Below are 12,566 nucleotides of genomic sequence, written 5' to 3'. Positions count from 1 at the left end.
GCCCCACGCTCCCCGTAGAGCCGCCGCCTCCCATTGGGCGCCAGAGACGCGCGCCGCCATTGGCCCGCGCCGCGGCCACGCCCCCGCGCCACGGCCACGCCCCTCTGGTTAGCGGGGGGGGCCAGAGCGGCGGCGGAGGTGCCTGATTGGCTGCCGGGTGACAGGGGGCGGGGCCACGGCGTTAATTAACCCGACTCCTAATTAAAGGGGGGGAAAGGGGGCGGGGCGAGGAGGGGGCGGCCCCAAAGGGGTCAAAGGGGCAGAACTGGGGGGGGGGCTACAGCTGGGGGAGGGGCCACAGCTGGGGGGGCGGGGCCACAGCTGGAGGGGGCGGGGCCACAGCTGGAGGGGCACAGCTGGAGGGGGGGGTTAATTAAGCCCCGCACTAATTAACAGCCCCATCTCCGCTCCCATTCCTGCCCGGAATTCCCACCCCGGAATTCCCTATGGGAACGCCCCGGCTCCAGGCGCTGCTCCGCCAAAGCCCCGTTTTGGGGTAAAACGCGGGGAATTTGGGGGTGAATCCGGCACGGGCGGCTCCGGGAATCTCTTTATTGGGAATGGGAAGGCGGGGGGGGCCGGAACGCGGGATGAGGATGAGGATGAGGATGAGGGGGGGCTCAGGGGCCGCCCCCCTCGCCGGCGCCGCTCTCCGTGGCCGTGTCCGTGTCCGTGTCCTTGTCCCGCTCCGGCTCCTCGGAAGCGCCCTCGGCTCCGGCCTTGGCGTTGGGCACCCAGAGGCCGGAGGCGACGCAGCGCTGCATGTGGTGCTTGGCTTCCTGCGGGAATGCCGGAATGCCGTGAGCCGAGCGGCGTGCCTGGATTCCCAAAAGCATTCCCGGCTCCGCCATGGGCTTTCCAGGCTCCCCCGGGCACACAGCGGCGTTCCCGGCTTCCCAACAGCATTCCCAGCTTCCCAACGGCGTTCCCGGCTTCCCAACAGCGTTCCCGGCTCCCCCATGGGCACACAGCAGCGTTCCCGGCTTCCCAACAGCATTCCCGGCTCCCCCCATGGGCACACAGCAGCGTTCCCAGCTTCCCAACGGCATTCCCGGGTCCCCCATGGGCGCACAGTGGCGTTCCCGGCTCCCCGAGGGGCATTTCCCACTTCCCAACTGGCATTCCCAGCTCCCCTCTGGGCTTTCCGTGCTCCCCCATGGGCGCACAGCGGCATTCCCGGCTTCCCGAGCAGCATTCCCAGCTTCCAAAGCGGCATTCCGGGCACCCTGAGCGGTGTGCCCGGCTTCCCGAGGGGCATGCACGGGACCCCAAGCGGCATTCCCAGCCTCCCAAGCGGCATTCCCAGCTCCCCCATAGGCATGCAGCAGCGTTCCTGGCCTCCCAAGCGGCATTCCCAGCTTCCCAAGTGGCATTCTGGGCACCCCAAGCGGCATTCCCAGCTCCCCTATGGGCGCGCCATGGACCACAGCAGCATTCCCAGCTCCTTGAGCGGCATTCCCGGCTCCCCCATGGCTGCACAGCAGCCCGGAGGAGCTTTCCCGACATTCCAATGAGCGCACGGGATGAGCGCGTCAGCACCCGGATGAGTTTTCCCAGCGCTCAGAGGAGCTTTCCCAGCATCCGGACAAACTTGTTGGCACCGGGAAAAGCGCCCCGGGGTCCTGCCAGGTGCTCCAGCACCGGGATGAGCGCACCGGGACCGGGATGAGCATGCCGGGATCATCCCGGCATCGGGATGTGCACATCGGGCTGGGATGAGCGTGCCGGCACCGGGATGAGCGCGCCGGGATCATCCCGGCATCGGGATGAGCACATCGGGCTGAGATGAACGTGCCGGCACCGGGATGAGCATGCCGGGATCATCCCGGCACCGGGATGAGCACATCGGGCTGGGATGAGCGCACCGGGATGAGCATGCCGGGATCATCCCGGCGCCGGGATGAGCACACCGGGGCTGGGATGAACGTGCCGGCACCGGGATGAGCATGCCGGGATCATCCCGGCATCGGGATGAGCACACCGGGGCTGGGATGAGCACACCGGGATCATCCCGGCACCGGGATGAGCACATCAGGGCTGGGATGAGCGCACCGGGACCGGGATGAGCACGCTGGGATCATCCCGGCGCCGGGATGAGCGCACCGGGACCGGGATGAGCACGCCGGGATCATCCCGGCGCCGGGATGAGCGCACCGGGACCGGGATGAGCACGCCGGGATCATCCCGGCGCCGGGATGAGCGCACCGGGACCGGGATGAGCATGCCGGGATCATCCCGGCGCCGGGATGAGCGCACCGGGACCGGGATGAGCACGCCGGGGATCATCCCGGCGCCGGGATGAGCGCACCGGGACCGGGATGAGCATGCCGGGATCATCCCGGCATCGGGATGAGCGTGCTGGCACCGGGATGAGCATGCCAGGATCATCCCGGCATCGGGATGAGCACACCGGGGCTGGGATGAGCACACCGGGATCACCCCGGCATCGGGATGAGCACATCGGGCTGGGATGAACGTGCCGGCACCGGGATGAGCGTGCCGGTGCTGGGATGAGCATGCCGGGATCATCCCGGCATCGGGATGAGCACATCGGGCTGGGATGAGCGTGCCGATGCTGGGATGAGCGCGCCGGGATCATCCCGGCGCCGGGATGAGCGCACCGGGACCGGGAAAAGTGCGCCGGGATGAGCGCATCGGGCTGGGATGAGCGTGCCGGCGCCGGGATGAGCTTTCCCGGTGCCGGGATGAGCATTCCGGGGCCGTTCCGGGAGCGCTGGCACCGGGATTGGGGCGCCAGGGCCCGGACAAACACGTTGGCATCGGGATGAGCATTCCGGGCCGTGCGGAACATTCCCGGGAAGCGCCGGGAAGCGCCCTCACCGTGGGGTCCATCTTGCTGATGGCGTCCTGCAGCATGAGCACGTCCTTGACGTCGAAGCACTTCTGCAGCTCCTGGAAAACGGGAATGAGCGCGCCGGGAACGAGGATTCCGGGAATGAGCATTCCGGGAATGAGCACTCCCCAACGGGAGCCAACGGGGCCATTTCGGGGCTCAACGGGGCCATTTTGGGGCCATTTCGGGGCTACTCACGGGCGGGAGGGACTCGTAGACCTCGATGGGATCGAGGTCGCCGGGAATGAGCGCTCCGGAATGAGCGCTCCGGGAATGAGCGCGCCCCAACGGGAGCCAACGGGGCCATTTCGGGGCCCAACGGGCCATTTTGGGGCCGTTTTGGGGCGTTTCGGGGCTACTCACGGGCGGGAGGGACTCGTAGACCTCAACGGAATCGAGGCTGCCGGGAATGAGCGCTCCGGGAATGAGCATTCCCGGAACGAGCACTCCGGAATGAGCGCGCCCCAACGGGAGCCAACGGGGCCATTTCGGGGCCCAACGGGGCCATTTTGGGGCTACTCACGGGTGGGAGGGACTCGTAGACCTCGATGGGATCGAGGCCGCCGGGAATGAGAGCTCCGGGAATGAGCGCTCCGGGAATGAGCATTCCGGGAACGAGTGCACCCCAACAGGAGCCAACGGGGCCATTTCGGGGCGTTTCGGGGCCATTTCGGGGCCATTTCGGGGCTACTCACGGGCGGGAGGGACTCGTAGACCTTGACGGGATCCAGGCCGCTGGGAATGAGCGCTCCGGGAATGAGCATTCCGGGAATGAGTGCGCCCCAACGGGAGCCAACGGGGCCATTTCGGGGCCATTCCGGGGCGTTTCAGGGCCATTTCGGGGCTGTTTTGGGGCCATTTCGGGGCCGTTTCGGGGCTACTCACGGGCGGGAGGGACTCGTAGACCTCGACGGGATCCAGGCCGCCGGGTCCCAGGCGCTTCCGGCGTTCCTGCTCCTCGTATTCCCGCATGGCCTGCTCCACGCGCGCCTTGGCGCGGCCGCGCACGCGCTCCTTGAACGCCTCCACCTCGTCGTACAGCCCCTCCATGTAGCGCTGGTCGGCCGTCTGCATCCCGCGGGAATACCGGATGGATCCCGGCTCCGGGATAACCCCGGGAACGCCCGCGGAATGCCGCTCACCTTGATCTTGGCGAAGAACTGGCGGAAACAGGCGCGCGGATCCACTTGGAGGCCCTTGGCCAGCTCCAGGATGAACTGCATGACGATGGTCTGGTGGGCCACCTGCTCCATGAGCGCGTGTTTCTGCGGGATAACGGGAAGAGCGGCGCTTCCTGAGCTCCCGGAGCGCGTTCCGGAGGCGGGAATGGCGGGAGGCGCCGCTCACCTCCTCCACTTCCAGGTCGACGCACCAGATCACCAGGTAATTGGCTGTCTCCTCGCACACCAGGTGGGGATTGTCCGCCAGGAATTTCTGGCTGTCGTCCCAGCGCCGGAGCATCCCTACGGAATCGGGAATGCCGCCGTCAGACCGGAAAACACCCTCCGGAATGTGGGGAAAAGCGCCCCCGTTCCCCCTGTTTTCCTCCCCGGGACGCCCTGCGGAAAACAGGGAAAAGCGCCCCCCGTTCCCGCCGTTTTCCCCATTTTCCGGAGGGTGTCCCGGGGAGGAAAAGCGCCCCCCGTTCCCGCCGTTTTCCTTCCCGGGACGCCCTTGGAAAACGGGGAAAAGCGCCCCCCGTTCCCGCGGTTTTCCTCCCTGGGATGGGAGCCAGGGAGAAGCCCCCGGAAGCGTCCGGAACGCTGTATCCGGAATGCCGTATCCGCGCGTTCCGGACTCACCGAAGTGCTTGATCTGCTTCTCGTTCCTCTCCACGAACGTCTTGAGCTTCTTCTCCTTCTGATCCTCCGATTCCTCCTCGTCCGGCTGCTTCACGTTGAACACGCTCTGCGGGAGCAGCGGGATGGAATTCCCAACATTCCCACCCCGGCATTCCCGGCGTTCCCGCCGCGCTCACCTTGCTGAAGCCGTCCTTGCTGAGCGTATCCACATTCCAAGGCATGTTCTTCTCCTTCTTCCGCAGCTCCTCCAGTTTGTTTTCCAGCTTTTCTCCTCGTTCCGGAGCTGCTGGGCCTCGGCCCGGAGCCGCTCCAGGTCTCCCTTCCCGTTTTCCTGCTCCGCCACTTCCAGCTCCTTCATTTTCCTCTGGCATTCGGCGAGTTTCCGCTTGCAATCCCGGCAGCCCTTGTCCAGCTCGTCCTTCTCCTTCTGGAATTGCTCCATCCTCTCCATGCGGGCCTGCAAGCGAAAAGAGGGATTCCGGAACGCGCTTCCAGGAGCTTTTCCCGCATCCGAACGGGCATTCCCTGCGGAGCGAGCGGCCCGTCCTCCCCCGGGCACCGGGAGCGCAATGGGAAGGATGGAAGCGGCTTTTCCTTGGGAAGATCATTCTGGAAAAGGCTCGGGATGGCGGGAGCGGCTGGAGGCTCCCGGATCGCTCCGGTGCTATCCGTGCCTTTGGAAAACGGCTCCCGATGGGCAAAGCAGGGATCACGGGGAGCCGGTTCCCATGGGAATGGGGGTCACGGGGAGCCGGATCCCATGGGAATGGGGGTTCTGGGATTCACAGGGAGCCGGATCCCATGGGAATGGGGGTCCTGGGGGGCACAGGGAGCCGGTTCCCATGGGAATGGGGGTCCTGGGGGTCCCGGGGAGCCGGATCCCATGGGAATGGGGGTTCTGGGATTCACAGGGAGCCGGATCCCATGGGAATGGGGGTCCTGGGGGGCACAGGGAGCCGGTTCCCATGGGAATGGGGTCCTGGGGGTCACGGGGAGCCGGATCCCATGGGAATGGGGGTCACGGGGAGCCAGTTCCCATGGGAATGGGGGTCACAGGGGTCACAGGGAGACGGTTCCCATGGGAAGCGGGGTTCTGGGATTCACAGGGAGCTGGTTCCAATGGGAATGGGGGTCACAGGGAGCCGGTTCCCATGGGAATGGGGGTTCTGGGATTCACAGGGAGCCGGTTCCCATGGGAATGGGGGTCCTGGGGGTCACGGGGAGCCGGTTCCCATGGGAATGGGGGTCACGGGGAGCCGGTTCCCATGGGAATGGGGGTTCTGGGATTCACAGGGAGCCAATCCGCATTGTAATGGGGGTCCTGGGGGGTCCCACAGTGACGGTTCCCATGGGAATGGGGGTCCTGGGGGGCACAGGGAGCCAATTTCCATGGGAAGGGGCGTTCTGGGATTCACAGGAAGCCGGTCCCTATGGGAATGGGGGTCCTGGGGGTCCCGGGGAGCCGGATCCCATGGGAATGGGGGTCCTGGGGGCACAGGGAGCCGGTTCCCATGGGAATGGGGGTCCTGGGGGTCACGGGGAGCCGGTTCCCATGTGAATGGGGGTCCTGGGGGTCACGGGGAGACGGTTCCCATGGGAATGGGGGTCACGGGGGTCACGGGGAGCCGGTTCCCATGGGAATGGGGGTCACGGGGGTCACGGGGAGCCGGTTCCCATGGGAATGGGGGTCACGGGGGTCACGGGGAGACAATTCCAACAGGAATGGGGGTCACGGGGAGCCAGTTTCCATGGGAATGGGGGTCCTGGGAACCAGTCCCTAGGGGAATGGGGGTCCTGGGGGGCACAGGGAGCCAATTTCCATGGGAAGGGGGATTCTGGGATTCACAGGGAGCCGGTTCCAATGGGAATGGGGGTCCTGGGGGGCACAGGGAGCCGGTCCCCATTGGAATGCGGGTCCTGGGGGGTCCCACAGAGATGGTTCCCATGGGAATGGGGTCCTGGGGGGCACAGGGAGCCCATCCCCATTGGAATGCGGGTCCTGGGGGGGTCAGGAGCAGCCGGTCCCCACGGGAAAGGGGGTCCTGGAGGACCAACCCCCCCATAAAAACAGGGTTCCCAGCTACCATAGAGACTAACGCCGGGGCCCCCAGTCACCACAGAGACGACCCCCCTCCCCCACACCAGGCCCCACGCGGAAGGGGGGGGGGAGGGGTCACCCCGGGGGGGGGTTCCCGGTCGCCATGGAGACGGGGGGGTCCCGGTCGCCATGGAGACGGGGGGTCCCGGGGGGCAGGAAGCGCCGCGGGCCGGACCTGGTGCCGCCAGCGGAAGAGGCTGGCGGTGTCGATGTTGGGGTGCGTCTCGTCCTCATCGTCCGACACCTCGATGTGGTCCCACACGCTGTAATCCACCATGGCGGGGACGACAACGGGGGGGACAACGGGGACAACGGGGACGGCGGCGGCCTCTTCTCGAACCCTCCAGCGCCCGCGCCCCGCCCACTTCCGCCCGCCGCCGCGCGCGCACTTCCGCCCGGCCGCGCGCACGCGCGCCCCGCGGCGGCGCCGCCGTGCCCGCGACAAAGATGGCGCGCGTCTTAAAGGGGCAGGCGCGCGGCTTAAAGGGACAGGCGCGCGCCGATGGGAGAGGCGGGGGAAAGGGTGCGTTTTGGGGCGAAATCGCTCCAAATAGGGAAAGAGACCGGCCACGTGGTTCCTCCCGCCCATTCCCCCTCCGTACGTGCAGGTTTTGTGCACGAAGGGCCAGGTTCACACTTGTGTGCACGCGTGTTGGTGTCCGATGTCCCCATGGTGCCCCATGGCCATGTCCCCATGTCCGCCTGTGTCCATGGTGCCCCATCCCGATGTCCCCTGTCCCCGTGTCCCCCTGTCCCCATGGTGCCCCATTGCCACGTCCCCATGTGTCCATGTGTCCATAGTGCCCCATCCCGATGTCCCCTGTCCCCGTGTCCCCCTGTCCCCATGGCCACGTCCCCATGTCCGCCTGTGTCCATAGTGCCCCATCCCGATGTCCCCTGTCCCCGTGTCCCCCTGTCCCCATGGCACCCCATTGCCATGTCCCCCTGTCTCCATAGTGCCCCATCCCAATGTCCCCTGTCCCAATGTCCCCTGTCCTTCTGGCGCCCCATCCCGATGTCCCCATGGTGCCCCATCCCGATGTCCCATGTCCCCATGGTGCCCCATTGCCACGTCCCCATGTCCCCTGTGCCCATGGCGCCCCCCATCCCGATGTCCCCTGTCCCCATGGCACCCCATTGCCATGTCCCCCTGTCTCCATAGTGCCCCATCCCAATGTCCCCATGGTGCCCCATCCCAAAGTCCCCTGTCCCCACGTCCCCATGTCCCCCCCTGTCCCCATCTCTCCCTGTCCCCATGGTGCCCCATCCTGATGTCCCCGTGGTGCCCCATTGCCACGTCCCCATGGCCCAATAGTGCCCCATCCCAATGTCCCCTGTCCCCATGGCGCCCCATTGCCATGTCCCCATGTCCCCCTGTCCCCATGGTGCCCCATGGCCACTTCCCCCTGTCCCCATGGTGCCCCTTCCCGATGTCCCCTATCCCAATGTCCCCCTGGCGCCCCATCCCAATGTCCCCCTGGCGCCCCATCCCAATGTCCCCATGGTGCCCCATCCCAATGTCCCCATGGTGCCCCATGGCCACGTCCCCATGTCCCCCTGTCCCCATGTGGGGACACGTGGGGACACAGCAAGGATGGGGACACGGTGGGGACAGGGACACAGCAGGGACGGGGACACATGGGGACACATGGGGACACAGCGGGGACACAGCAGGGACGGGGACACAGCGGGGACAGGGACAGGAGCCCAATTGGGACGGGGCCAGCGGTGCCGCTGTGACACTGGTGCCGGGGGTGGTGACACTGGTGACACTGCTGACACTGGTGGCACCGGTGACCATGGTGGTGCTGGCAGTGGTGCCAGCGCCTGTCTGGTGCCGGCTGTGTCGGTGGCACCGCTTGTGTCCTGGTACCGGTGGTACCGGTGGTACCGGTGGTGTTTTGGCAGCAGTTGTGTGCTCAGTGCCGGTGTAGCTGGTGGTACCGGTTATGCTCGGGCTGCGGTTGTGTCCCGGTACCGGTGGTACCGGTGGTACCGTGGTGCTCTGGCTGCGGTTGTATCCCGGTACCGGTGGTACCGTGGTGCTCTGGCTGCGGTTGTATCCCAGTGCCGGTGGTGCCAGTGGTACCGGTGATGCCCTGGCTGCGGTTGTGTCCCGGTGCCGGTGGTACCGGTGGTACCGGTGATGCTCTGGCCACGGTTGTGTCCCGGTACCGGTGGTACCGGTGATGCCGGTGATGCTCTGTCTGTGGTTGTATCCTGGTACCGGTGGTGCCGGTGGTACCGTGGTGCTCTGGCTGTGGTTGTATCCCGGTGCCGGTGGTACCGGTGGTACCGGTGATGCCCTGGCCACGGTTGTGTCCCGGTACCGGTGGTACCGGTGATGCCGGTGATGCTCTGTCTGCGGTTGTATCCCGGTACCGGTGGTACCGGCGGGGGGGGCGCTGCACCGGGGGGGTCCCGGGGGTCCCCCCCGGACGCCGGGGCCCATCTCCGAGCAGGGGGCGGGGCCGGGGGCGGAGCCTCCGCCCCCCCCCCCCCCGCGCAGGCGCGCGGCCCCCCCCGCCCCCCCCGCTGCTCCGCGGCCGCCGCAGCCGCTCCGGGCGCTGCCCCCCCCGCCGGGAACCCGCTTGGACCCCCCCAACCCATTGAACCCCCCCATTGCACCCCCCATTGAACCCCCCCATTGCAACCCCCCCATTGAACCCCCCTATTGCACCCCCCTATTGCACCCCCCTATTGCAACCCCCTATTGCACCCCCCTATTGCACCCCCCTATTGCAACCCCCCCATTGAACCCCCCCATTGCACCCCCCATTGCAACCACCCATTGCACCCCCTATTGCACCCCCTATTGAAACCCCCCCATTGAACCCCCCTATTGCACCCCCCATTGCACCCCCTATTGCACCCCCCATTGCACCCCCTATTGAAACCCCCCCATTGAACCCCCCTATTGCACCCCCCATTGCACCCCCCATTGCACCCCCTATTGCACCCCCCTATTGCACCCCCCCATTGAACCCCCCCATTGCACCCCCCATTGCAACCCCCTATTGCAACTCCCCCATTGCACCCCCCTATTGCACCCCCCCATTGCAACCCCCTATTGCAACCCCCATTGAACCCCCCCATTGCACCCCCTATTGCACCCCCCTATTGCACCCCCCATTGCACCCCCCATTGAACCCCCCTATTGCACCCCCCCATTGCAACCCCCTATTGCAACCCCCCTGTGGAGGACGTGGTTCAGCTCTGGCTCAAGGAGAAGGGTCATAGCAGCCCGCTGGAGTTAGTATAAGGAGGTTATAGTGCACACCAAGGTTACCCTGACATCGTCCTAACCACGAGGATTGCAAGAACCGGTTAGGACCGGCCTGATAGCGGAGGAATGAGGAAATTTCGCCATCTGTGGATTACGGTACTTTCCAGCCCGGCAGCCAATCGTGAGCTCAGGCTTTGCAATATGTATGAGGCTAATTATCCACTGTATAAATATACTCGCTTGTGGGACAATAAACGAGTTCTGTTGATGGGTGTCTGCAGTGTCCCTCTCTCCGACAAATGGTGACCCCGACGTGATGCAACGAAGGAGAGAAGTGTTAGAGAGTCGGGTTCCGCAGCGGGACGGTGCCGAAGCCGCCGTTGGAGCGGAGAGGAACGACACCCCCCTTGGCCACATCGGTGAGTGAGGGGCCGTACGCGCCACCGAAGCCTGGAGAAAAAGTAACCGCTAGCGATAAAAATGGATAGGCAAGTGGCGTATGAATTGTTTATGCGCACGTTGCAACAGTGCAATGTGGAGGGGTATGAGACAAAGGATTGGAAAAAGGAATTGCCAGGTTTGCTCGAGTGGGGTCTCAACAAGGGATGCTTTAAGAACCCACATACCGTGCATGAGCTCTCGGAATGGCGGAAGCTTGGGGAGCTTTTATGGGCAGCAACTATAGATGAGGACAAGAGTGCAAAAAGGCAGGGACGTTTATGGCGAGCCGTACACAACGCCCTTCTACGGCGGGAATCGGAGAAAAGAGCGGCCGGCCACGCGCTCGCCGCGCAGCACAATAATGCCCGATATGAATATGGGGACGAGCCCTTAGCTCCTGGGACGCGTACATTTATCATCCCTCAGAAGGGCGAGCCGAAGGAGAGTGAGGAAGAAAAAGGGAGCGTGGAGCGGCCGCCACCGTCAGCCCCTCCCGATCTTGATTCCGCCACTTTGAATTCGAATTCCGCCACTTTGAATTCGAATTCCGCCATTTTGAATTCGAATTCCGCCACTTTGAATTCAAATATGTCCCCAAAAGGCGCAGCCCCCGCTGCCGTCCTTAGCGTTCGCCCTTTGGAGGGAGCATGGAGTGAGTTCGCCAGAAAACGGGGCGAAGCGTGGCAGGAATTAGCCAAACACGCCGCAGAAGAGGGGGATCCGGAGTTAGGGGAGTTAAGGATGCTGGCCTGCCCGGTGTTATACACACCTTTTGTAGACCCGCAGGGAAACCAGCAAATGAGGGCGGAGTATACCCCGATGGACTGGAAAATGTTGATTCAATTACGAGATACAGTCAGAGAATATGGATCGAAAAGCGAACCCGTGAAGCAAATGCTGGACTATATGTTTGATACGACCATCTTGTTACCGAACGATTTACGAGCCCTACAGCGGCTCATATTGACGGCACATCAGCAGATGCTCCACGGGGCTCACTGGCGGACGTTGGCCCATGATGCCGTTGCGGTCAATCGGCAACCCGGGGATCCCCTCCATGGGGTAACAATGGACGAACTTCTGGGAGTAGGACCGTACGTACAAACGGAAGCCCAGGTCCTTATAGGGCCCGATAAAGCGCGAGAAGCCATGAGGTTGTTCCGGGCCGCGCTAGATCGTGTTAGAGAGCCGGGGGAAGCGCCGCCGTATATGGGGACCAAACAGGGCAGGGAGGAGCCACTGGGGACGTTTATAGATAAGGTGGCGGCGGCTATAGATAGAGCTGGGGTTCCCACCTGGATGAAGGGAGCGCTGTTAAAACAATGTGCCATTCAAAATGGGAACGAGAAGATTAAACAATTGATTGGGACCCTGCCAGGAGGGTGGAGCATAGAAGACCTTTTAGAACGGGCCGCCACCATGCCCTCGGGAAATCAGGCATTTTTGGTGGATGCAATCAAGGGACTGGGGGAAGGTTTGAAGGAACAGGCTGCCTGTATGCAGACTCAAGTTCTGGCAGCTTTGGCCCCTCTCCAGGCTTCGGGGGGGCTCGTGAAAAATAAGCAGAATTCTGCTCCTGGCCTGAAATGCTATCGATGTGGCAAACGGGGGCACATCCGACGGGAGTGCCGAGCTCCTGAAGTGTGGTGTCCTCAATGCCAAGCCGGCTCTCACTCCAGCGGAGCCTGTCGTAAGATATCGGGAAACCGGGAGACCCAGCGCGACTGGCCGCGCACAGACACAAGTAGCCAGAAAGCAGCAAACGGCGCTTCCTACGGTCTGCAGCCCGCAACCCCGGGATCCCTCGGTTTGGACGTGGCAGCAGATGTAAAGACAACGCTCTACACCGATCGCCCGGAAAAGGTTCCTACCGGAATAAGAGGACCGCTGCTCGTAGCAGGCAAGCCCACCGGTGCCTTGCTCCTAGGACGCTCGTCTACTTCGACGTTGGGGCTGTTTGTGCTGCCTGGAGTCATCGATGCCGATTATACCGGAGAAATATGCCTGATGGTATATACACCCTTCCCACCCATTACAATTGATAAGGGACAAAGAATCGGGCAACTGATTCCAATACCTCATTTGGCGGCGGAAATTTCCCCCAAAGATGAACAACCCCGGGGTGACCGAGCTTTTGGCTCTACA

General features: G+C 64.3%; 2 protein-coding genes across 2 annotated transcripts; one reads left to right on the top strand and one right to left on the bottom strand.

Annotated features, from left to right (window-relative positions):
• Positions 1 to 620: 620 nt before the first annotated feature.
• On the bottom strand, positions 621 to 7,128 carry CDC37 (cell division cycle 37, HSP90 cochaperone). Its single transcript, XM_088538754.1, is given in 9 exon segments — positions 621 to 779; positions 2,842 to 2,913; positions 3,740 to 3,922; positions 3,997 to 4,119; positions 4,202 to 4,317; positions 4,657 to 4,762; positions 4,833 to 4,912; positions 4,915 to 5,113; positions 6,930 to 7,128. Coding segments are annotated over 9 exon segments (1,140 nt in total). The 5' UTR covers positions 7,032 to 7,128.
• Positions 7,129 to 11,162: 4,034 nt separating this feature from the next.
• LOC148590683 (endogenous retrovirus group K member 24 Gag polyprotein-like) lies at positions 11,163 to 12,165 on the top strand (the record flags this gene model as incomplete). Its single annotated transcript, XM_088538753.1, is given in 2 exon segments — positions 11,163 to 12,127; positions 12,129 to 12,165. Coding segments are annotated over 2 exon segments (1,002 nt in total), but the record flags the coding sequence as incomplete, so codon positions are not given.
• Between the last annotated feature and the right edge of the window lie 401 nt (positions 12,166 to 12,566).

The sequence above is a fragment of the Tinamus guttatus genome, unplaced genomic scaffold (assembly GCF_059628265.1).
Source record: "Tinamus guttatus ecotype Peru unplaced genomic scaffold, ASM5962826v1 Tinamus_guttatus_pri_ptg001155l, whole genome shotgun sequence".
NCBI classification, from domain to species: domain Eukaryota; kingdom Metazoa; phylum Chordata; class Aves; order Tinamiformes; family Tinamidae; genus Tinamus; species Tinamus guttatus.
Note: the sequence above shows the minus strand (reverse complement) of the source record. Positions and strands in the feature narration are given on the sequence as shown.